Raw genomic sequence first — 23,497 nt, 5'->3', positions numbered from 1 at the left:
TCTTAGGGCTCCTTTTACTAAGGTGTGCCAGTGCTACATTGCCACGCGCGCTAGACCATAACGCCAGCATTGAGCTGGCGTTAATTCTAGAAACGAGCCCCTTTTCCTTTTATAGCCCTTACTGCTCATTCTCTGTCCTTCCTCTCAGTAATTTTCTGTCTGACTTTCCTGCTGGTTCCAATTCGTTACAATTTTGCACTCTAATACCTTGCCTCCTGTTTGTACAGTTGTGTTTATCTGGCTGTTTTTTTATGTTCTATATGTGAGTTATTTGGGAAACTTTATTCCTCAGATTTTTTTTTTCTCTCCTAGAGCTAATCAGTTTGAACTATTTCACTGTTTTTCCTCATGAAGATTCTTTGAAACGTGGCTGTGTTGGGTGTTGATTTTATCTAATAAAAATCTTTTCTGTTTTTATATTTCATTTTTTATCCTCATTTCTTTCTTATTGAAACATTAAGATCATACAACAAAGGATACATACCAAAAAGGCAGAGCAAAATCCAGTCACTCATTAATGATATCATAATTATAAGTTTCTTATCTCAATGGTAACAACCAACCATATCCCCTTCCCACTCCATATATCTACCAAAAAAGCATACATTCATCTGTAAAATAACTTAGCAGTAGAGAAACAAAATACCTCAATCACCTCTCCAGGCAATGTTCATATCCCATTCTTTATGATAAGATTTCAGTGCATTATGTTGAAGGGCAGTCTGTTTAGACATAGCTTGTAAAAAGTCTAATTTGTTTCAAATCAGTAATTGATCTGGAACCGACTGTTGCCCCCACTTCCCAGCCAATACTATATGTGCTAATGTAAAAATTTCTACTACTACTATCCATTCAATCATGTTGATAGAAACATAGAAAATTGATGGCAGATAAAGGCCAAATGGCCCATGTAGTCTGTCCATCCACAGTTACCGTTATCTCTTCCTCTCTCTAAGACAGTGTCTCCCAAACTTTCTCAAGCTGGGGCACACTAAAGGTAGTGGCCACGGCTCGAGGCACTCGGAAGTCCGCGGACGTCGCCGTGATGACATCGCATGCTTGCGTGACATGATCATGTCGATGTCTGCGCATGCACAGCTGCCCTCCAGATGGGCTCTGAGACGCCAGTAGGGGGTGCCAGCATGGAAGAGGGCCAGAGAGAAGGAGAGGCGCTGTGGCCGGCTGATTGCCTACAGCAGTGTTTCTCAAGTCTAACAAATATTAATTGAGTACCACAACCACAGACCTCCCAAGCTCTGCCCCAGATCCCACCCCTTTACTAATTGTAATGCAGTTTTTTCCCATTCATTTTTCATATACACAGCAGATATAAATTCTCAAAACTGATACATTTCAATCACTATATTGAAAATAAAATCATTTTCCCTACCTTTGTTGTCTGTTGATTTTATTTTTCTGTGCTTTTAACTATGTTTTCAGAGCTTCTTATCCATTGACTATTTTTCTCTCCTAATCACTTTCTACCTTGCATCCATCTTTGGCATTAACTTAGCATTCAATTTTTCCATTTTTCTGCTTTCTTCTCAAAATCTACTTTTCCATTCCTATCTCTCTCTCCTTCCCTCCATTTCTATGGTCTGACATCTCTCTCCTTCCTTCATTTTTGTCCTCCCCATCCATCTCACCTTCTCCATGAGTCCAACACTTTCTGCCTTCTGCACGCTTTCTCTCTCTCTCTCTCTCCTTGCCTTTTCCTTTGAGTGACATCCCTCCTTCCCACCCTTCAACCCAACATGCTCTCTCCCCATACACCATTTCTCCTCTTCCACCCCATGTCCATTTCTACCTCTCTCATCACTTTCACTCCTCCTACAACAATTTTCTTTCCTTTCCTTCCCTTCCCTCCCCTCCCCAACCCCACTCACAACTAATATGATCTCTCCCCATACACCATCTAACCCTCCCCTCCACCTTTCCTTTCATTCCCCTTCTGCCAGGTCCTGCAGCACCTCTTCTCCCTTTCCTTTCTCTACCCCCTGTCCAGCAGCACCTCTCCCTTTCCCCATGTCCAACAGTATCTCTCTGCTCTCCTCTCCTGTCCGGTAGTACCTCTCCTCTCTCTAGTGGCAGCTCAATGTGCTTTTAACTTCCCCACACAGCTGCCGCTAGCATTAGTTTAGATGCGGTTCTATCAGGCAGTCTTGGGGCCTTTGCTAGGCCGGCTCACCTCTGATGAAACAGGAAGTTGCATCATCGAAGCGGACCGGCCTAGCAGAGGGCCCGAGGCTGCCTGATGAAACTGTGTCTAAACTAATGCTAGCGACAGCTGTGTGGCGAAGTTAAACGCACACTGAGTTGCCGCTGCTGGTCCGGGGGTGGGGAGAGAAGACGAGGAAGGCAGGAATGCCGAGAGACACGCGATGGCAGCAGGAAGTCGCTAGACATGCAGCGCTGGCACCGTTCTGCATGTTGAGAACTTCTGGCCCTGTAGGCAAGTCAGCTGGCCGGCGCCTCTCTTCCTCCTCAATGTGCCACAGCACACTTGGAATCTCAGAAGGCACACTAGTGTGCCATCGCACACAGTTTGCGATACACTACTCTAAGAGATCCCACATGCCTATCCCAAGCTTTTTTTGAATTCAGACACAATCTCCAAAGCAGCCTTCTTTTCCTCTTACCTTTACTTATTTGCTTCACAGATTTGTCGCCTTTACAATAACTCCTTTCAGTTTTGGCCACTGCATTTCTACTCCTTCCAGACGTTCCCATCCAGATAACAATTCCTTGATGTTATCCCCCATCCGAACAGTGTGGCCAGTGCAGCAAAGAGCCCTGTATGGAGGGAGCTGCATGTAGCAGGCCTTTAGAATACAGTGTTGTCTCCTTTAGACATGACGATTACTTTGCCAATGTTGCCCTGATGGGGGTAAGGAGCTGCTGCTGCTACTCTAGGATGTTGCTGGATGTCTAAAGGTGGAATAGGGAAGTAGAGATATTGGGACACTTGGGGGTGAGGAGGAAGAGGGAAGGAAAGGAATAAGAACATAAGAATTTGCCTCCGCTGGGTCAGACCAAGGGTCCATCGAGTCCAGCGGTCCGCTCCCGCGGCGGCCCATCAGGTCCATGACCTGTAAGTGATCTTTTGTCTAACCCTTGGATTCCTACTTTCTTATATCCTGAAAACCCTCTGCATATATGACTCCTGTAAGTGTAACGATTAAGTTAATACCATAATGGTGCTGCCTTAGGCAGACTGACCCTGGCTGGAAGAGAGTACAATTCAGGAGGGGTGACAGCAGCAGCTTCATTTGAATCATTGGCTTTGCTGTGGAATTATGCTATTATCCCAGGACAAGCAGGCAACATATTCTTAACTGATGGGTGACAGCACTGACGGAGCCTCATGAAAGACTTCTGAAGAAATTAGAAAGTCATGGGATAGGAGGTAATGTCCTGTTATCCCAGGACAAGCAGGCAGCATATTCTTAACTGATGGGTGACGGCACTGATGGAGCCCCGGTACGGACAATTTTAGAGTGATTGTACTCTAAGAACTTAGAAAGTTCTAGTAGGCCGCACTGCGCATGCACGAGTGCCTTCCCGCCCGACGGAGGTGCGCGGTCCCCAGTTTCTTAGTTTCTGCGAAGCTAAGAAGACGCGTTTTTTTCAACGGTCGTTGAAAATTTTTCTGCCTTCTCGCTCGCGCATATTTTTCTGGAAGTTTCACTTCCTTGTTTTCTTTTCATTTCATTTTATTTCTTTAAAAAAAAAATGTCTTTTTTCGTCTGGCCCCGGCGGGGCCTGTTGGCACCATCGAAGCCTCCGCCTTTGATTTAGCGGAGGCCGTTTTCACCTTCATGCCCCCGCAGCTGGGAATTAAGAAGTGTCAATGGTGCGCGCGCCCTATCTCTTTGACCGACCCCCACAATTGGTGTCTCCAGTGCCTGGGTCCGGATCATAGGGCTTCATCTTGCACCCGTTGCGCTTCTCTTAAAAAGCGCACCTTAAAGAATAGACAAATCCAACAGAAACTTCTCTTCGGTGCCGGGATGGAACCATCGACATCCACTCCGACGTCGGCTGCCCCTTCTAAATCGGTACCGAGTCTTTCGACACCGCCCGAACTTACTTCGGTGTCACATCCCCCAGGTAAGCCGGCAAAGAAGCCTTCCTCTTTCCTGGAGCGTCCTCAGGTCGAAGCTGCAGTGAGCCCAGTCCTGCTGACCTCGAGGTGCCCTCGTAAACGCTCTGCTCCTATTGAGGTGAGTGCCACGTCATTGGCCTCCTCATCTCCCGAGCGTCGAGCGGCACCTCAGGTACCTCTCATATGCCGAACGGTTAGACAGGCTGGGGCTCTTTACCCTGGAAAAGCGGAGATTGAGAGGGGACCTGATACAGACTTATAAAATCATGAAAGGCATAGAGAAGGTGGAGAGGGGCAGATTCTTTAGACTAGCAGGGGCAACTAAAACAAGAGGTCACTCAGAAAAACTGAGAGAAGACAGATTCATAACGAATGCAAGGAAGTTCTTCTTCACTCAGCGGGTGGTAGACACCTGGAACGCGCTTCCTGGAGAGGTGATAAGCCAGAGTACAATTCTGGGGTTCAAAAAGGGACTGGATGACTTCCTTGGAGTGAAGGGAATAACAGGGTACAGATAGAGGTTTACCTCACAGGACACTGAGCAAATAGGGTATGGACATTTTAGGTTAGGTAGGGAACACTTTCAGGTCATGGACCTGGAGGGCCGCCGCGGGAGCGGACTGCCGGGCACGATGGACCCCTGGTCTGACCCGGCAGAGGCAATGCTTATGTTCTTATGTACTGAAGAAAAAGAAAGCGGTACCGGTACCTTCTTTGGATGATCGCATTGCGGCTATCCTCCAAGTCCAACTTCAGGAGCAATTGCAACAGCTTCTTCCTGCTCTGTTGGCACCGAAACTTTCAGTTCCTGTCCGATCTGAGCCTATGGTACCGATTGTAGCTTAGCCTATGTTATCGGCGTCAACACTTTTGGCACAGGTTCACACTCCCTCGGCTTACATGCCTGTTTTATCAGCGGAACCGAGAACCTCGCACCATGCTGTGTAGATGGTCTCCGAGTCGGCACCGCTTCTGGATCCCGCTAGGTGCCATGCAACTTCTCCGGGTACAGCATCCATGCGGTTCGGGAAGTCGATGCGCAAATCCTTGCATGGTGACCCCTCGACTCCAGTCTCCCGAGGTCGATGCCCTCAGGTGCGAGACCTTGACCTATGGGACGACTCTGAAGAGCCTCTGGGTACAGATGATGAGGTTTCTTCTGATGAGGAGGATCCTTCTATCCAGGAGCCTACTAGTAAACCTGACCAGTCCTCCTTTACAAAATTCTTGAGGGAAATGTCAGAATCCCTCTCCATCCCTTTGGAGTCTCACTCCAAAAAAATCTAAGGCATTTCTTGATGCCTTGGATTTTGATCAACCTCCATAGGAGTTCTTCAAGTTGCTCTTCCATGACATTCTGAGGGAAACTTTTTACAAAAACTTGGAGACTCCTTTAACCATCCCTGGAGCTCCACGAAAATTGGACACTCTGTACAAAGTCATCCCCATTCCGGGCTTTGACAAACCTCAACACCCGCATGAATCCTTACTTGTGGAGTCCACTTTAAAGAAGGCTGCGGGCACTAGTGTCTATGCCTCTGTCCCTCCTGGCAAAGAGGGTAAGACCATGGATAAATTCGGCAAATGCTTATACCAAAACGCTATGCTGGCCAAGGCTACTGCAATGGCTGTCGCCATGCGGTGTTTAACTTGGCTTAGGGTCTCAGAACTCGATGTCTATCACCAAGACCGCCTTGCAAATGCTCCTTGCTTGGGTGACGAGTTATTTGGAGAATCTTTGGATACCACCACGCAAAAACTGTCTGCCCATGAGACCCTGTGGAATACTTTGCTGAAGAACAAAAAGAAACCTCCACCTGCTCGACCCTTTCATCAGCAGTCATCCTATCAACGCCGCTACTCTGCTCGTCCTCTTCAACCTTCTCATCAACCTCGGAGGCCACGTCAGCAACAGTATCAGCAGGCTCGTCAACAACAGCAGCAACCAGTAAAACCTGCTGCTCAACCAAAAACTTCTCAGCCCTTTTGACTTGCTTCCCCAGGACATAGCCAGTCTTCCAACGTTCTCTCCTCTGCCCCAACCGATCGGAAGACGTCTTCATATTTTTCTCAACCGTTGGGAACTCATCACCTCAAACCAGTGGGTTCTAAACATCATTCATCACGGTTACTCTCTCAACTTCCAGACTCTTCCATCAGCCAGTCCTCCAAAAGAGTCTGCTTTCAACTCCTCTCAGTCCTCCCTACTCCTTCAGGAGGTCCAATCCCTTCTTCTTCTGAACGCCATAGAGGAAGTTCCTCTAGATCAGAGGGGGCAGGGATTTTACTCCCGATATTTTCTGGTTCCCAAAAAGACAGGAGATCTCAGACCTATCTTGGATCTCAGGGACTTCAACAAGTGTTTAGTCAAAGAGAAGTTCAGAATGCTCTCTCTGGCCATGCTTTATCCCTTACTCACTCAGGGAGACTGGCTATGCTCCCTCGACCTCAGAGAGGCCTACACTCACATACCCATCCATCTGACCTCACGACGGTATCTCAGATTTCAGATCCATCACCATCATTATCAATACCGAGTACTACCCTTTGGCCTAGCCTCATCTCCAAGGGTATTCACAAAGTGTCTGATAGTAGTGGCTGCCTTTCTCAGGTCTCACAGTCTCCAAGTTTTCCCTTACCTGGACGACTGGTTAATCAAGGCTTTGTCATTTCAGCAAGTGGTTCAAGCCATCAACCACACCATCTCCTTCCTTCACATTCTAGGGTTCGAGATCAATTACCCGAAGTCGCATCTCCTTCCCACTCAGCGACTTCAATTCATTGGAGCGGTCCTAGACACTAACCTCATGAGGGTGTTTCTCCCCTCTGACCGTCTGCACACACTGATCCACCTCTGTCATCATGTGTTTCTTCAACCCTCCATTTCGGCCAGACAGATGATGGTTCTTTTGGGTCACATGGCCTCGACAGTACAGGTTACTCCTCTCGCCCGTCTCCACCTCCGTACTTCTCAGTAGACATTGGCCAATCAATGGTCACAGGCGACAGATCCTCTTTCACGACACATATCTGCAACATCGTCTCTTCGACAGTCTCTACAATGGTGGTCGAACTCCTCCAATCTTTCCAGAGGTCTTCTCTTCCATTGCTTCCTCATTCCATGATCATCACCACGGATGCTTCCCTGTATGCCTGGGGGGCACACATGGACCACCTTCGCACACAAGGTCTTTGGCCAGTCCAGGAACGAAAATATCATATCAATTTCCTGGAACTCAGGGCGATGTTTTATGGTCTCAAGGCGTTTCAGCATCTTCTCTGTCCCCAGGTTCTTCTTCTGTGCACAGACAATCAAGTAGCCATGTACTACATCAACAAACAAGGCGGGACGGGCTCTCGCCTCTTATGCCAGGAGGCCCAAAGGATTTGGTCTTGGGCGATAGCTTGCAGTCTCTTCCTGAAGGCTGTTTACATTCAGGGCGAACAGAATTCATTGGCAGACAACCTCAGCAGAATTCTTCAACCTCACGAATGGACCCTCGATCCTGTCACTCTTTGGTCCATCTTTGCTCAGTGGGGCACTCCTCAGGTGGACCTCTTTGCAGCTCCTCACAACCATCAACTGCCGCAATTTTGTTCCAGACTCTACTCCCCTCATCGTCTGGCAGCAGATGCGTTTCTCCTCAATTGGGCGGATCGTTTTCTTTATGCCTTTCCTCCCCTCCCTCTCATGTTGCGGACATTGTTCAAACTTCAGAGAGAGAAGGCCACCATGATTCTCATCTCTCCGCGGTGGCCCAGGCAACATTGGTTCTCCCTCCTTCTTCAGCTCAGTTCCAAGGAGCCCATACTTCTACCAGTGTTTCCTACTCTGCTTACTCAGCATCAGCAATCTCTGCTACATCCCAACCTGCCATCTCTCCACCTGACAGCTTGGTTTATCTCGGGCTGACTTCCGCTCAAACATCTCTGTCTCAGCCTGTTCGTTACATTCTGGATGCCTCCAGGAAGCCAGCCAGTCTCCAATGTTGTCAACAAAAGTGAACTCGCTTTTCTTCCTGGTGTCGTCTTCATCATCATAACCCCACTTCCCTATTGGTAGAACAGGTGTTGGGATTATTTGCTCTCTTTGTCTGACTCTGGTCTCAAGTCCCAATATAAACAACTGGGTATAATTCAAAAAGGAATGTTCCTAAAGGTCCTTGACAACAAAGTAACACATAAAGGAACAATGTATGCTTCAAACGTCTTTTATCATACAATGGTGCTCAGATTCCACGATGGAAAGGTAAAGAACTCAATAAAGGCAAAAGCCCTAAAGAGACTTAAATGGTATCAATCATTGCACCGGGTTGTAAAAGATGTTGTGAAGTGCTACTACATTGGTTTATAAAGTTCATAAGTCCAAAAACGGTAAATCCAATTTGTAAATGACTTTAAGTGACTTAAAGTCATTTACAAATTGGATTTACCGTTTTTGGACTTATGAACTTTATAAACCAATGTAGTAGCACTTCACAACATCTTTTACAACCCGGTGCAATGATTGATACCATTTAAGTCTCTTTAGGGCTTTTGCCTTTATTGAGTTCTTTACCTTTCCATCGTGGAATCTGAGCACCATTGTATGATAAAAGACGTTTGAAGCATACATTGTTCCTTTATGTGTTACTTTGTTTCTGGTCTCAAGTCTACATCCATCAGAATCCACCTCAGTGCCATTACTGCTTTTCATGAGCCTGTTCACGGAAAATCTCTCACTGCTCATCCTTTGGTTTCCAGAATCATGAGGGGCCTTTTCAATGTGAAACCACCTCTTTAGCCTCCTCCGGTTATCTGGGACCTTAATGTGGTTCTCTCCTCTCTCATGAAGCCTCCTTTTGAACCATTGGCCACAGCTCACCTCAGATTTCTCACTTGGAAAGTGGTCTTCCTTATTGCCCTCACCTCTGCCAGGAGGATCAGTGAGTTACATGCACTAGTAGCTGACCCACCGTTCACTGTTTTTCACCATGACAAGGTGGTTCTTCATACTCATCCCAAGTTTCTGCCTAAAGTGGTCTCTGATTTTCACCTCAACCAGTCCATTGTTTTACCTGTGTTCTTTCCTAAACCTCATTCTCATCCTGGAGAACAGTCTTTGCATACTTTGGACTGTAAGCGTGCTTTGGCTTACTATCAAGAGCGCACCAAACCTCACAGATCGTCTCCACAGCTTTTTCTATCTTTTGATCCTAATAGGCTGGGTCATCCTGTTTCTAAACGAACGATTTCCAACTGGTTTGCTGCCTGCATTTCGTTCTGTTATGCTCGGACGACTCGCACTGGAAGGTTCTGTCATGGCCCATAAGGTTAGAGCTATGCCAGCCTCTGTAGCTTTCCTCAGATCAACCCCTATTGAGGACATCTGCAAGGCCTGCTACCTGGTCCTCAGTTCATACTTTCACTTCTCATTAGTGTCTGGATACATTCTCCAGATGGGATGGACACTTTGGCCAATCTGTTTTACAAAATTTGTTTTCCTAATGGCCAACCGTCCCTCCATCCCTCTTTGTTAGCTTGGAGGTCACCCATCAGTTAAGAATATGCTGCCTGCTTGTCCTGGGATAAAGCACAGTTACTTATCGTAACAGGTGTTATCCAGATATTCTTACGTCCCACCCTCTTCCCCGGGTTGGCTTCTTAGCTGGCTTATCTTAACTGGAGACCGCGCGCCTCCGTCGGGCGGGAAGGCACTCTCACATGCGCGGTGCGGCCTACTAGAACTTTCTAAGTTCTTAGAGTGCAATCACTCTAAAATTGTCCGTACCGGGGCTCTGTCGGTGCCGTCACCTATCAGTTAAGAATATCTGCCTGTTGTCCCTGGATAACACCTGTTACGGTAAGTAACTGTGCTTTGTGCACTTGCTCATTATTTAGACAGGAAATTATGTACACGCCTAATCACTAGTGCTGCCCGATTCACTGATTCGAATTGATTCACCGATTCACTTCGATGAATTGATTAGAATTGATTTGTTTCCTTATAAAATTGGACTCACTGATTCAATGAGTCCTGGGTCTCCTAAAGCAGCAGCAGTGGTGAACAGTCTTCCCCTTTTGTTTCCTGTTTTGTGATAATAGATCTACCTGGCTTGTGCACTGATGACATCACTGATGATGCAGCAGAGGGAAGCTCCCTTGTCAGGTAGGCTGCGAACAGCCTGTTCACTGCTGCTGCTACTCTAGGAGGCCCAAAAGTTGAGGTCTCATGGGGTGGGGTGGGGGGATTCGATCAGGAAGTACTACATAGGGGACCGAGAGGGAGAGATGGGAAAACTACTGCACTGGGGATGGGAGGGAGGGAGGAATGAAATTCCCTTTTCCTGTGCAGAATTTCACCGCGTTGGCCATGTCGACATCAAGTCTCATCATGTCACGGTAGCAATTCCGACACGCTGCCTCTATCCCACCCACCCAACTTCAAATCCCTAACTCAGTCAACTCTACAGTCATGGCCTCAGGCATTCACAATCTGAACAAAACCTACACCCTACATCCCCACTCCATCGACCTAGCAGCCTCCACCTGGCACTCCAACATCCAGTCCCTCTATAACAGCCTCGCTCAGACAAAAACAACATGAATAACCACCAACAAAACATCTGCTCCCTGGTACACCAGCGACCTCCGATCCATTAAAAGATCATTGAGGAAAGCAGACAGAAGCTGGATCAAACAGCCAAATTCAGAATCCAAAGCTCACTGGAAAAACACATCTGCCACCTACAAAACTGCCATCCTAGAAGCATAGAAAGCCTACTACTCTCACATCCTTCAGAAAGTCCCAGCTAGATCCAAACAACTCTTCGCCCTTACAAACCAACTCTTCACCAATGCCCAAGGAAAAAGACACAACAATCCAACTGAACTTGATAGTGAGATTCTCTCGGACTTCTTCCAGTCAAACCATTCGCAATAATCTTGACACTGCCACCAGCACCAACCCCCCACCAGCATATCCGCAACCCAACCCCAATACTCCATCCTCTGCTACTCTATCCCAACTTCACATGGCCACTCATGCTGAAGTTCTCGAAACCCTGAAAGAATTCAAGCCCTCCAGCACCATCCTTGACCCCTGCCCATCCAGCCTCCTACTATCCACAGAAGATGCTATGGCGGAATCTATCTTCCCCATCATTAACTCCTCCCTCTCCACGGGGACAGTACCACTTAGCTGGAAGTCGGCTATTATCAAACCGACACTCAAAAAACCCACCCTTGATCCTAACGAACCCAGCAACTACCGGCCAGTTTCCAAACTTCTAGAATGAATAGTGCTCCGCCAATTACACCTTTTCATAGAAGAACAAGCTGCCCTGTCCCCCGCACAATCTGGCTTCCGAACAGGCCACAGCACAGAGTCAGTTCTCCTGGATATCATAGATGACAGTTGGCGATACTCGACAAAGGCAGCGATGCCTTACTGATCCTACTAGACCTCAGCGCTGCCTTTGACATTGTCGACCACCACCTCCTCTTATCCAGACTCTGTGACCTCGGAATCAAGGACTCTGCCCTCCAGTGGTTCACCTCCTTCCTTCACCAAACAGTCCTACTAGGGCCACACAAATCTGACCCCAAACCTATCAAATACAGTGTTCCCCAAGGCGCCCTTCTATCTCCTCCTCCTATTTAACCTCTACATCAGACCCATCATTGATACAGTTCAGAAGTACAACATTAAAATCCACTCCTACGCCGATGACATCCAGCTACTCCTCCCACTAGTCGAAAACCAATCATTTCAAATCACCAATCTCCAACTCTGCCTTTCCGACATGTAAACCTGGATGACAAACAACAAACTACAGCTGAATGCCTCCAAGACCGAACTTTTATGGATCAGGAAAAAAAACTACCAAATACACACGCCCAACACTATCCTGGGATTCCACTTCACTAATAGCAGCAGATTAGGTACGCAGCTTAGGAGTAACTTTAGATGGCCCCCTGTCCCTGTCCACCTACATATCTCAAGTAGTTTCCACCTCCTTCTACTACCTCCGCCAACTGAGAAGGATCAAACCCTACTTCTTCAAACCAGACCTAGCCCAACTCCTCTATGCCTATGTTCTCTCCAGGATGGATTACTGCAACTCCCTATTTAACGGAGTGGCCAAAAAAGATCTCATGCCTCCAGCTTGTACAAAATGCAGCAATCCCTTCCTACACAGCCTCAACTACCACGAACCCATCTCCCCAGCCCTCCGCGCAGAGCACTGGCTTCCGATCAACCAACATTGTGCATTCAAGGCCCTGGTAATAGCGCATAAAATAATTTACGCCACCACCCCAGCCTACATAGGATCCAAGCTAACCCTGTACATCCCTGCCCGCCTCTTCCGCTTTGAAACAGAGAAACGCCTATGCATCCCCCCAGAAGGTCTCTCCTGTCAGAAACTCCCCGCAAACGCTCCTACAGCCATTTCATCCCCCAACTCTGGAACCAACTGTCCCCGCAAATCAGATTATAGAACTCATTGATGACCTTCCAGAAAGTGGTAAAGACCCTCCTCTTCAACTAAAATTCAAACTGTAATCAACCCCCATCGCCCCTTAAATTCCTCTTCCTTTCTGCACTCTCTTCTCCATTCTTAACCTGTACTTAAGTTGCTGTATAGTCTTTGTACTGTCCAAATGTATTCCACTGTGAATGTTTGCTTGTAACCTGTTGTGAGCTACTGGGAGGACGGGATAGAAATCGAATTAAATAAATAAATAAAGTTTCTCCATGGCAGAGGGGAGACTTCTAGGTTAGCGGCAATACCGTGACCCGAAGAAGCAAACCTTGTAGTGCAGGGGAAGAAAGGAAGGAAAGTTGGTAGCACAGAGGGAGGGAAAAAGTGAAAGGAAGAAAAGCTGGTGGCACAGGGGGAGGTAAGAAGAAGGATAGTTGGTGGCACAGGGGGAGGGGAGGAAGGAGAGGATGAAATTGCACATAGTGGAGGAGAGGAAGGGAGAGATGGTACATGGAGGGGGATAGAGAGATTTGACATAAGGAAGGGATAGAGAGAGAGGGCTGTGGACATGAGGATAGATGAGAGGGAGATAGAAATACACAGGAGGTACAAGGGGAGAAGGAGGGAGATGTTGGATTCAGGGACAGAATGAAGAGATGGGAATGAGAGAAGGGAGTGCAGCAGGGAAGAGCTATGGAGATGTCAGGCAGGCTGTGAGGGTGAGAAGAAGATGCTGGGCTATAAGGGTGGAGGAAGGAAGATGCCGAGAATGGTAGAACCCTGAGGGAGAGGTGAGGGTGGCAAGGAAATGGATAAGAGGATAGATATAACAGAGGGTGGAAATATGGTAATGGAGGTACATTGAAGATGAAAGGGAATGGAGGGCTGAGGAAAGAATGAGATAACAACAATTTTTTTATATACCGCAGTACCGTGAAGTGAAATGCCCCAGAAAAAGTAGCAGGCCAGGGCTGCATGTGTTTTCCTAATTTTGGACTACATCTCTTTGGTTCATAGACAGTAACGCGGAAGACAAAGGCGCGCGCTGACAACTGAGCGCAAGATGGAGGCGCGCGCCGAAGAAAAAGACTGTTTTTAGGGGCTGCGACGGGGGTTTTTGTTGGGGAGCCTAAAAACAGGGAAAAAGTTAAGTTTTCAGTAAAATGTGGGGGGTTACAACCCCCCAAACTCCCCACAACGCAGCGCGATCTGTATTAAGTAACCCCCCGTCATAGCCCCTAAAAGCAGTCTTTTTCTTCGGTGCGCGCCTCCGTGCTGCGCTCAGTTGTCTGCTCACGCCTTTGTCCCAGCGCGCTTTTGACCTGACACCCATCTCTTTATCTTACACCTTACAATTTTAGTCTCCATTTTGTTTGTATTGCAGCCTTGCCCGCTGATCTCCCAACTTCTATCTGCAAACCTTCAGAAGAGCTTTGCTGTATTATCAGCACACTTTGTGAGCTGCATGATGGGCTAACTGTGGAAGCTAAAGGAATAAAGGAACATTACTTCAAGCCCTATATTTCGAAACTCTTTGATAGAAAGGTATCTTTACTAGTAATTTCTTTAGAAATATTTCTAAAGTATTCTGCAGGCTCTTTTTATTAAATTCTGCATTACATAGGTCAAAATCAGAAACTTGTATTAAGATTTATATTGTACTTCACTGTCATAAGCTCTCTCTTTCTTACCTTATAAGTTTAGACTTTTCATACATAATATGTATCACTGTTTTGAGATTGAATGATTGATTGATTTAACAAACTTGTATCCTGCCTAAAGCCTAAGCGGTTTACAAAATGGATGGTTTATGCTCCTCTGCCAGCAGGTGGAGACTGAGACATTGACTTTTGGCTACAGTACAAGTGGGCTGTGCATCTACAATCAGTCTTTTCTCAGTCTCCAGCAAGTCCCATGGCGACAAGAGGACATCCGCTAAAACTTAAGGGGGGAATATTTCATGGTGACATCAGGAAATACTTCTTTACTGAAAAGGTGATTGATCGATGGAATGGTCTTCCACGCCAGATGGTCAAGGCCAGTAGCGTGCTCAACTTCAAGAGACGATGGGACAAACAGGTGGGATTGCTACAGTGTTATGGTTAAACAGATGGATTCTCAAGGGAGGGAGGGTTCTTGAGTGGGCAGACTTGGTGGGCCGCCGGCCCTTTTCTGCAATCATACTCTATGTTTCTATGTTTCTGTGCTGAGGTTTGATAGGGCCTGTTGGATCTGATTAGTGAATCTTGTCTTTTTTGCTGTCCAGACAGAATTTGGGGGACCCTCTCGGAGGTCCTACTAACCTTGGGGGTGTCGCACTCAAAAAGGTTGAGTCCCTCTCCCCATTTCCCCCACCTTCCCTTATGTCTTTACTTTAGAGGAGCCTCAATGGCACACCTGGCTACCTGTTAGGCACAAACTACAGTTTAGAGAGCCAGTGGGGTCTGCTCTCTTGATATAGCTGGTGAACTGTGAGAAGATTTAAAAAAAAAAAAAAAAGACAAAAGAACAAGATATAAAAAGGCCTGAGGTTGCCATTTTAATACAGCGTTGTTGTGCATGGGTCTTCAACGTGTTCGTTATGAGCACTTCTAAAAAGCAGAAAAAAATGCATTTTTTGTTGGCGCCAAGCAGTGGATGCGGCCGACGTGCACAAAGTGTTCCGGGTGTTGGTGTGCATGGTGACCCTTCGCAAGTGCACTGCTCGTCGGCGAGGGGGGAGGCGGTGGAAATTACTTGGCTTCCCCTGCTGCCCACGCAGGTGTTTCTTCACCTGCTAGCCATCAGGGAGATTCAGTGTTGCTGAACGCGGGGGAGGGGGGCTCTTTCTTCGCATTGCGATTCTGGGAGTGCATTATTAGTTTTGTGCGCTTTCTTTTGGTCTTGCCGTGGACCTCCATCAAGATTATAGTGGTGGTGGCAGCAGCCTTGCTCAAGGAGGGCATTCTGGTTCATCTCTTCGGCAGTCTCTACAATGGTGGTTGAACTCCTCCAATCTTTCCAGAGGTCTTCTCTTCCATCTGCCTCCTCATTCCATGATCATCACCATGGATGCTTCCCCGTATGCTTGGGGGGCACACATGGATCACCTTCGCACACAAGGTCTTTGGACGGTCCAGGAACGAAAACATCACATCAATTTCCTGGTACTCAGGGCGATGTTTTATGCTCTCAAGGCGTTTCAGCATCTTCTCTGCCCTCAGGTTCTTCTTCTGTGCACAGACAATCAAGTAGCCATGTACTACATCAACAAAAAGGCGGAACGGGCTCTCGCCTCTTATGCCAGGAGGCCCAAAGGATTTGGTCTTGGGCGACAGCTCGCAGTCTCTTCCTGAAGGCTGTTTACATTCAGGGCAAACAGAATTCATTGGCAGACAACCTCAGCAGAATTCTTCAACCTCACGAATGGACACTCGATCCTGTCACTCTCCGGTCCATCTTTGCTCAGTGGAGCACTCCTCAGGTGGACCTCTTTGCAGCTCCTCACAACCATCAACTGCCCCAATTTTGTTCCAGACTCTACTCCCCTAATCGTCTGGCAGCAGATGCGTTTCTCCTCAATTGGGCGGATCGGTTTCTTTATGCCTTTGAAGAGAAGTGGGGAGGAGAGAGGGGCGCACATACTGGATGGAGGCAATAAAGAATAAGGGCACTTGCAGGATTGGAGGAAGATGTTAGAGTTAGTAAGATACTGGAAGGAGTGAGGGAAAGGTGGCAAGCTGTAGGTAGACACAATGAAAGAGAAATTGAGGACTGGAAAGTAAGAAAGTAGACAAGAGGTAGAAAACAAATTGAGAAGGAAGAGCATAAAAGAAAAGGAAAGGAGTGGAGAGAGAGATCCCAGAGCATTGGGGGAAGGGGAGGAGACAGATACCAGATCTGAAGGGAGGAAAGAAGGAGAGAGATGCTAAAAACCACCTCGGGGAGAGAGTGAGAGATGGAAGGGAAGAAGATAGAGATGCCTGACCATGGAGGGAGCAGAGGAAAGAAGATGGGTGCCAGACCAATTGGGGGGGGGAGGGAGAAACATAGAAATAGAGCAGATGCCATATGGAAGAGGCAGAGAGAAAGCAGTGGATGGAAGGAAGAGAATGAAGAGAAGATGAGGAAAGCAGAAACCAGGCAACAAAGGTAGAAAAAAATTCTGTTTCTTTTGTTTTTGCTTGAGGTTAAAGTAGAATTGTAGCTGTGTTGATAAACATTTTTATAAACAAAGCCCTGCCAGCTGAAGATATATAACTGACCGTTTCTCTTTCTCAACCAATCAACTTAAGAAAAGCTCAAATTTGAATTTTGTTTCTCCACCAGTTAAAGCAGGGGTAGGCAATTCTGGTCCTTGAGAGCCAGAGCTAAGTCAGGTTTTCAGGATATCCACAATGAATATGTGTGAGATGGATTTGCATGCACTGTCTCCTTGAGATGCAAATCTAATTCATGCATATTTATTGTGGCTATCCTGAAAACCTGACCTGGATCCGGCTCTCGAGGACCGAAATTGCCTGCCCCTGGGTTAAAGGATGTAAATTTAAAAGACACCATCAATATCTCTTCTCTTATCAGGCAGCATTATGGGGTAAAGACCTGAAACAATTACTCATGCTTGCGAATACTTATGGAGAATTCAGGAAACACCTAAAAACATATTTGTTCCTAAATTATCTAGGCAGCTACACTGAACAATCCCTCCCCACAATAACTGACCACTAAATCTTAACTCTGTTAGTACTACTCAGTCTGTAACTTTTAGTCATTGTAAACCGCATAGAACTTCACGGTCCTGCGGTATATAAACTGTTATTATTATTATTAAGATCTCTTCCTCTAGTTCGGCAGCCAGAGCTCTGATTTATAAAATGACAATTTCCAGAATATTGTTTCTTTTTATACTTTAATAAAATAAGTTCAATATAAAACTATTTGAGGTTTGTGCGGATGGGATCAGATGGTTTACGGGGATGGGGACCGAGCTCACGGGGACAGGGTGGAGACAGGGACCAAGCTCATGGGGATGGAGCAGGGACCGAGTTCACGGGGACGGAATGGAGACTGGGACAATTTTTCCCCTGTGTTCTCTATTCCCTACGAGGAGAAGCTAAAGCAGCTAGGGCTCTTCAGCTTAGAGAAGGGATGGCTCAGGGGGGATATGATAGAGGTCTATAAAATACTGAGTGGCGTGTAAAGGGTAGATGTGAATTGTTTGTTTACTCTTTACAAAAATAAAAGGACTAGGGGGGCATGCAATGAAGCTACTAAGTAGTAGATTTAAAACAAAGTGGAGAAAATATTTCTTCACACTATGTGTAATTAAACTCTGGAATTCATTGCCAGAGAATGTGGTGAAATCAGTTAGCTTAGCAGGGATTAAAAAAGGTTTGGATAATTTCCTAAAAGAGAAGTCCATGGCTTGGGCAAATCCACTGCTTCTCAGCGCTATCAGTGCATTCCATCCCTCAAGCCTCCACCTTTTGCTTGGGAACTCAGTGTGATTCTTTCTATTCTCATGAAATTTCCTCTTAAACCGCTTGCATTTTGCTCGTTGAAACTTCTCACTTGGAGGGTTGTTTTCCTTAATCGCCCTCACATCTGCATGCCTTGTATGTGAACTTCAAGCTCTTGTGTTGGATCCTCCCTGCACAAGATGCAGTCATGATAGAGTAGTTCTCGGAACACATTCTCCCTTAAAATTGTTTGGGAATTCCATTTCAATTAATCCATAGTTCTGTTTTCTTTCCTGAACCACATTCTTATTCCGGAGAAGAAATACTTCATACCTTGGACTGCAAGCATTCTCTAGCACACTACCTAGACTGGACTAAACCTCATAGGGAATCCTCTCAGCTCTTTCTAGCTTTTGACCCTAGTAGGCTGGCTGCCACAGTAGCTCATTTCTGCTCTGCATCTATTGAGGACATCATCAAAGCAGCTACATGGTCCTCAATCCATACGTCCAGAAGAGACAGTCAGTTTGGACAGGTAGTTCTGCACCAACTTTCCCTCTAGCCTCATTTTATTTAATATTAAACTTCTTTCAGCTTGGGAGTCCCACGTGTGAGAATATATGTAATGCCAGCTTGTCCTCGGAGAAAGCAAAGATTCTCACCACCCGCCCACCTCCCCTAACTGGCTGCTTTACTGTTTTTTACTGAACTGTCAGTCCCACGTGCCAATGTTGAATGGGAAGTGTTAGTGTCCATGGCAGTGTCCTTACCTAGTTCTGTGCATGATATCACACACATGTGAAAATGTATGCCTGCTGTCCTTGAAGAACACCTGCTACAGGTAAGTAGTATCTTTGCTTTACCTGGTAAGATGCAAAATTTCACCTGAACTTTGGTAGATGTTTAAAGTTCTGAGGATTTCAAAGACAGCACTTATTCAAACCATGCCAAAGAAAATAATAGGGGTGTGTTACTAAAGTGCAATAGCAAATGGACTTAGTGCATGTTAATCTAGGACTATCCTGTGTGCTAAGCGCATTTCTAGCACACCTAGGAATCAAGCAGTTCCCAAGATATTTTTTTCAGGTCATGGGCATTAACACACGTAACTTAAGAAAAATTGAAGGGGGAAGCATTTACTGCCTCCTATTTAGGAGGCTCTAATGGCTCCTAAATTATGGATGTAGTATCCAGAACATGCTCTGTTAATAGTGTCCACTCCCTTTCTCTGCCCTTAGTGTACATTGGGACTTAACACTCTTAAGATTACCCATAGTTTTAAGCATTTAAAGTAAAATAACTACCGTATTTTTCGCTCCACAAAATGCACTTTTTCCACTCCCAAAAAGGGGGTGGAAATAAGGGTGCGTCTTATGGAGCGAATACCCACCCCCCACAACCCCCGTTACCTTATTTAGTTCCTCCTGCCCTTCCCTCCAGTTGACTCCCGAACTAACTGCAGCAGCATCAGAGTGGGTAAAAGGCAGGTGCAAGAATTTCGCGCTCCTGCCTTGTCCTGCATCACTGCGTGAATGGCTGCCTTACGAGAACTGAGGCAGCCATTCAAGCAGCAACATGGAACAAGGCAGGAGCGCGAAAAGCTCGTGCCTGCCTTTTACCCTCACTGACGCTGCTGCAGCTAGTTCGGGAGTCAACCGGAGGGAAGGGAAGGACCACCGGAGGAACTAAAATAATTTTATTCTTATATACCGCCAAAGCCGTAGGTACGGGGGAGCCCTGCCTGCTTGCTTGCCTGCCTGCCTCGGGGGGGGGTGGAGTGCCCTGCCTGCCTGCCTGCCTTGGGGTGGTGAGACCTGCCTGCCACTAGGCCTACCTGCCTGTCACTAGGCCTGCGTGCCCTGTCCCTGCCTTCCACTAGACCACCAGAGGGGGGGACACGGTACAGAGTCTGGCAGGGAGGGGGGAATGGGTGCAGAGCCTGGCAGGGAGAATTTGGTTCAGAATGGGTTTTTTTCTTGTTTTCCTCCTCTAAATCTAGGGTGCGTCTTATGGTCAGGTGCGTCTTATGAAGCGAAAAATATGGTACCTTGCCACTACTACTACTTTATTTATATTAGTATTTACTTTCGTTTTTAGATTTTAAAAGGTGACTGTCTTTTGGATATTTCCAGCTTTACTGAGAATAAGTAAGTTGTATTGTGCTTTTTTTATTTAATGCCCATGATTATATTGCAAAAAGGATTTTGTAGTGCATGTCACAAGTAAATTATAATATCAGTTACATCTTTTCTCCATGGAAAAGCAGATAGCATGTCTTCTCAAATAGATGACATCATCTGACGGATCCCATGAAGGAAAAATAGTTTTCCAATTTGACAAGTTCTGGAAGTCTTTAAGAGACCCTATTGCACTTGTATGCAAGTTCTTTCTTTGCATCATTGTACACGGCCTCCTCAGTCTTTCTTTCTATGGAGCTGGAAGGATATACTAATTCTCTTTTCTTGCATTTTGTGCTTTGATTTTAATTTTCAAATGCACAACCAACATTTCTTTCAACGTGAAGCCAGGTGGATTCATAGATTAAACACAGTCAAACTGCTAGGGCTAAACAATGCTTTGGAGTTGAATCGTTTCTTTTAACAACTTAGGATTTTGCTTTGGACACTTAGGGATCCTTTTATCAAGCCGCGCTAGTGGGGTTAGCGTGTCGGACATTTCATCATGCGCTAACCCCCGCGGCTGGCTAAAAATCTAACGCCTGCTCAATGCAGGTGTTAGCGGCTAGCGCAGCAGGCAGTTTAACGCACAGTATTATGCAGCTTGATAAAAGGGACCCCTTAGAATTTTCTTTCTGTCTTTCAATATTTCAGGATTTGCTCTGGACATTTCAGGTTTTGTTTGAGAATTTTAATTTGCTTTAAATTCACACATCTCTAGGTACATTTTTAAAAAATAGTTAAATTTTTTTGAATTGTTCACATATTTCTTTTTACAGCATGTAAGCGAGATTTGCCCTCGACACAATAAGATATACAACAGGTCACACAGAGTAGAGGCATTAGCATTGACACAAAATCAGCTGTTTATTAAGATGTGTTTCAAACTGACGTCATGCAAGCTGATTTAAATGCGCATGCTCGACATCTCTTTCACATCGAGACGCCAGAAAAAGAAAATGAGATAACGCAAAGTAAGGTTTATTTAAGGACCAATGTGTCTGTGTAAGAGTTAAAATTTAACAACAAATGCCTTTTATGGCACAGAACACAGTTATCTTAGCCTCGATGTTCATTTTCCGTTTACTCACAAGGCGGAGCTTTTTAAAACATGGCATTCTATTCTTTTCTTTATGAAAGTAGATTTTTAGCATCACCAGTCCGTAGATTTTACTTACAGTGTGTAAAAGGAGACATTCAAAATGATTAAAATGGAACTTTTTGTCCCATCTTTAAGCAGTATTCTGGTTTTCATATACCGCAACTGTTTGCTAAATGAAACATTTGTTATTTGGCAAAGGGTGTCTTTAACAGCTTCCCTATGGCCATATTGCTGCAATGTTTATTCTGAGTGGCTTTGTTAGCAAATGATAGATGAGATGCTTTCACAGCTAATCAGGGTGGCTACACTGTTGCAATGTTTAACTTGTGGTTATTATTATAAAATTTCATTGGGCTCTTCTCAGTTTTTTCATATATGCCACATTTGTGTTGGTTTATCTAAATGTTTTTCGATTCGTAGTTTTTGATCAGTTGTTAAAAATTATACATTACACAACAAAAATAAGATATCACAATAATTAGACTATTTAAAACAGTCCCAGAATATTTTATACAATTTATATAATAATTTATCATTTATACAGCAAAAGGGATCTTTTGCCAGTTTCAACAAAACTTAAGGGGTTTAAATATTTAAAAATTTAAAATCACAGTAAATTGTTTTATTTAGCACTTCTTTGTAACAGTTGTTTCATTTTATAGATTCTTTTGAGCCAATCCTGCTTTTTCCAGTCCTAAGTGTATCCCCGGAAGTAGCCGATTTACGTTTGGCGAAACGGGCACCGTCGGGATTGGACTGATGTAACCATGCTTTGAGATAAGTTTGGTGGCTTTTCAGTATTAATCAGCTGTTATCACTGAATTTGTAGAGTGCATTTGAAACAACAAAATATTAAAAATAATCACTAATATTTACATTCACACATGGAAGGTGTTAAAGAAGAGAATAGTATGAGAGGTTTTTTACAGGATCAATGATTGAAATCAGACTTGAATCATTAAGTATTTCATCAGTTTCTGAGCAGGTTTCTGCGATCCTTTTTCCTCTCATATTTTCGAACATCTTTTTTGTTTTGTTTTGTTATTGGAAGTTATAGTTTCTATTGGTCATGGGCATACCTCACCAGGTTACATCAGACTTTGATGCCAGGTGATGACGTATTTCCTCAACTGATGCTAGAGGGGGTAGATTATGTGACAGATACCGTATATGATATCGAGTCATGAGCAAAGTTTTGGCTTATGCTGTTTTGCCCATAGAATGCCCTGATCAGGCAATGGGCTGGAGATTCAGCCTCCATAGCTACTTTGAGCAGACTTCCCAAAGGGCATATGCTCTTTGGTAAAGAATGGATGACTTAGGCCAGCATGGCAGATCACCGTCCTAAGTTTTTGCCAGATAGCAAATCGTGTGCTCCAGGGGGGGGGCCAGTCAGGGTAACTATCGAGGCTTGCAACGTTCTCGGCAATACTGTGGAAACTCCTCTGCACAGAGATCCTTTCAGGGATCCAGGTAGATGTTTGGAAGTACCAGACAACCTCAAGTCTCTGGCTCTCAAGCCAGTACAGCTCAAGAAAATACAATGATGCCAGGATAGTAGTCGTGCTCCCGTAGCTGTTGGGTTTGGGTGCAGATTTCTTTGGACCACTGAGTACTAGATCTTATTTGGGAGGGGGACACAAGATAAGAGTTTGCTCGCCCTCCAATGGATCTCTTTGTGAATTCTCCAGCTGGGAGACAGTAAAAATGACCAGGGTCTGAACGACAGTTCAAAGATTTTTGGATATTCAAGCCATAGGGCCCATTCCTGGAAAAGAATTGGACTGAAGCAAATACTCCATAAACTTTAGAGTTCCCAAGAAAGACTCAGATGACTGGAGGTTTATCTAGACCTGATGTCTGTAATTGAGGCGCTGCAGGTGTCTTGCTTCAAAATGGAGATTGTTCGGTTGATTATTGCAACAGTAGCTCCAGGAGAGCACGGGAAATATTTAAGATTCCATGTCCTAAAGAGGCATTTCCAGTTTGCTGCACTGTCCTTTGGGCTGAGAATGGCACCAAGCACCTTCATCTAGGTGATGGTAGTGGTTGCAGTGCATCTCCGTAAATCAGAGATCCAGGTACACCCATGCGTGGACAACTGGCTGATCAGAGCTGTGTCCAAGCTGGAGGGAGTGCATTCAGTGAAGCAAGTCATAGGACTTCTACAGGACCTAGGGTAGATAGTCAACTTCAAGAAAAGTCATCTT

The 23,497-nt window shown here is 45.5% G+C and overlaps 1 protein-coding gene across 4 annotated transcripts in view; it reads left to right on the top strand.

The window, feature by feature from the left end:
* Nucleotides 1-23,497, top strand: part of RBL1 (RB transcriptional corepressor like 1) — a 190,909-nt gene that overhangs the window by 46,927 nt on the left and 120,485 nt on the right. For all 4 annotated transcript variants that reach the window (XM_033963280.1, XM_033963282.1, XM_033963283.1 and 1 more), the window contains 2 exons: nucleotides 13,955-14,115; nucleotides 20,106-20,155. In XM_033963280.1, the coding sequence (XP_033819171.1) occupies nucleotides 13,955-14,115; nucleotides 20,106-20,155 (211 nt within the window). The remainder of the gene's footprint in view (nucleotides 1-13,954; nucleotides 14,116-20,105; nucleotides 20,156-23,497) is intronic.

Source organism: Geotrypetes seraphini, chromosome 11 (genome assembly GCF_902459505.1).
Source record: "Geotrypetes seraphini chromosome 11, aGeoSer1.1, whole genome shotgun sequence".
Classification (NCBI taxonomy): Eukaryota; Metazoa; Chordata; class Amphibia; order Gymnophiona; family Dermophiidae; genus Geotrypetes; species Geotrypetes seraphini.
The sequence above is the reverse complement of the archived record's forward strand: the minus strand, read 5'-3'. Positions and strand labels throughout refer to the sequence as shown.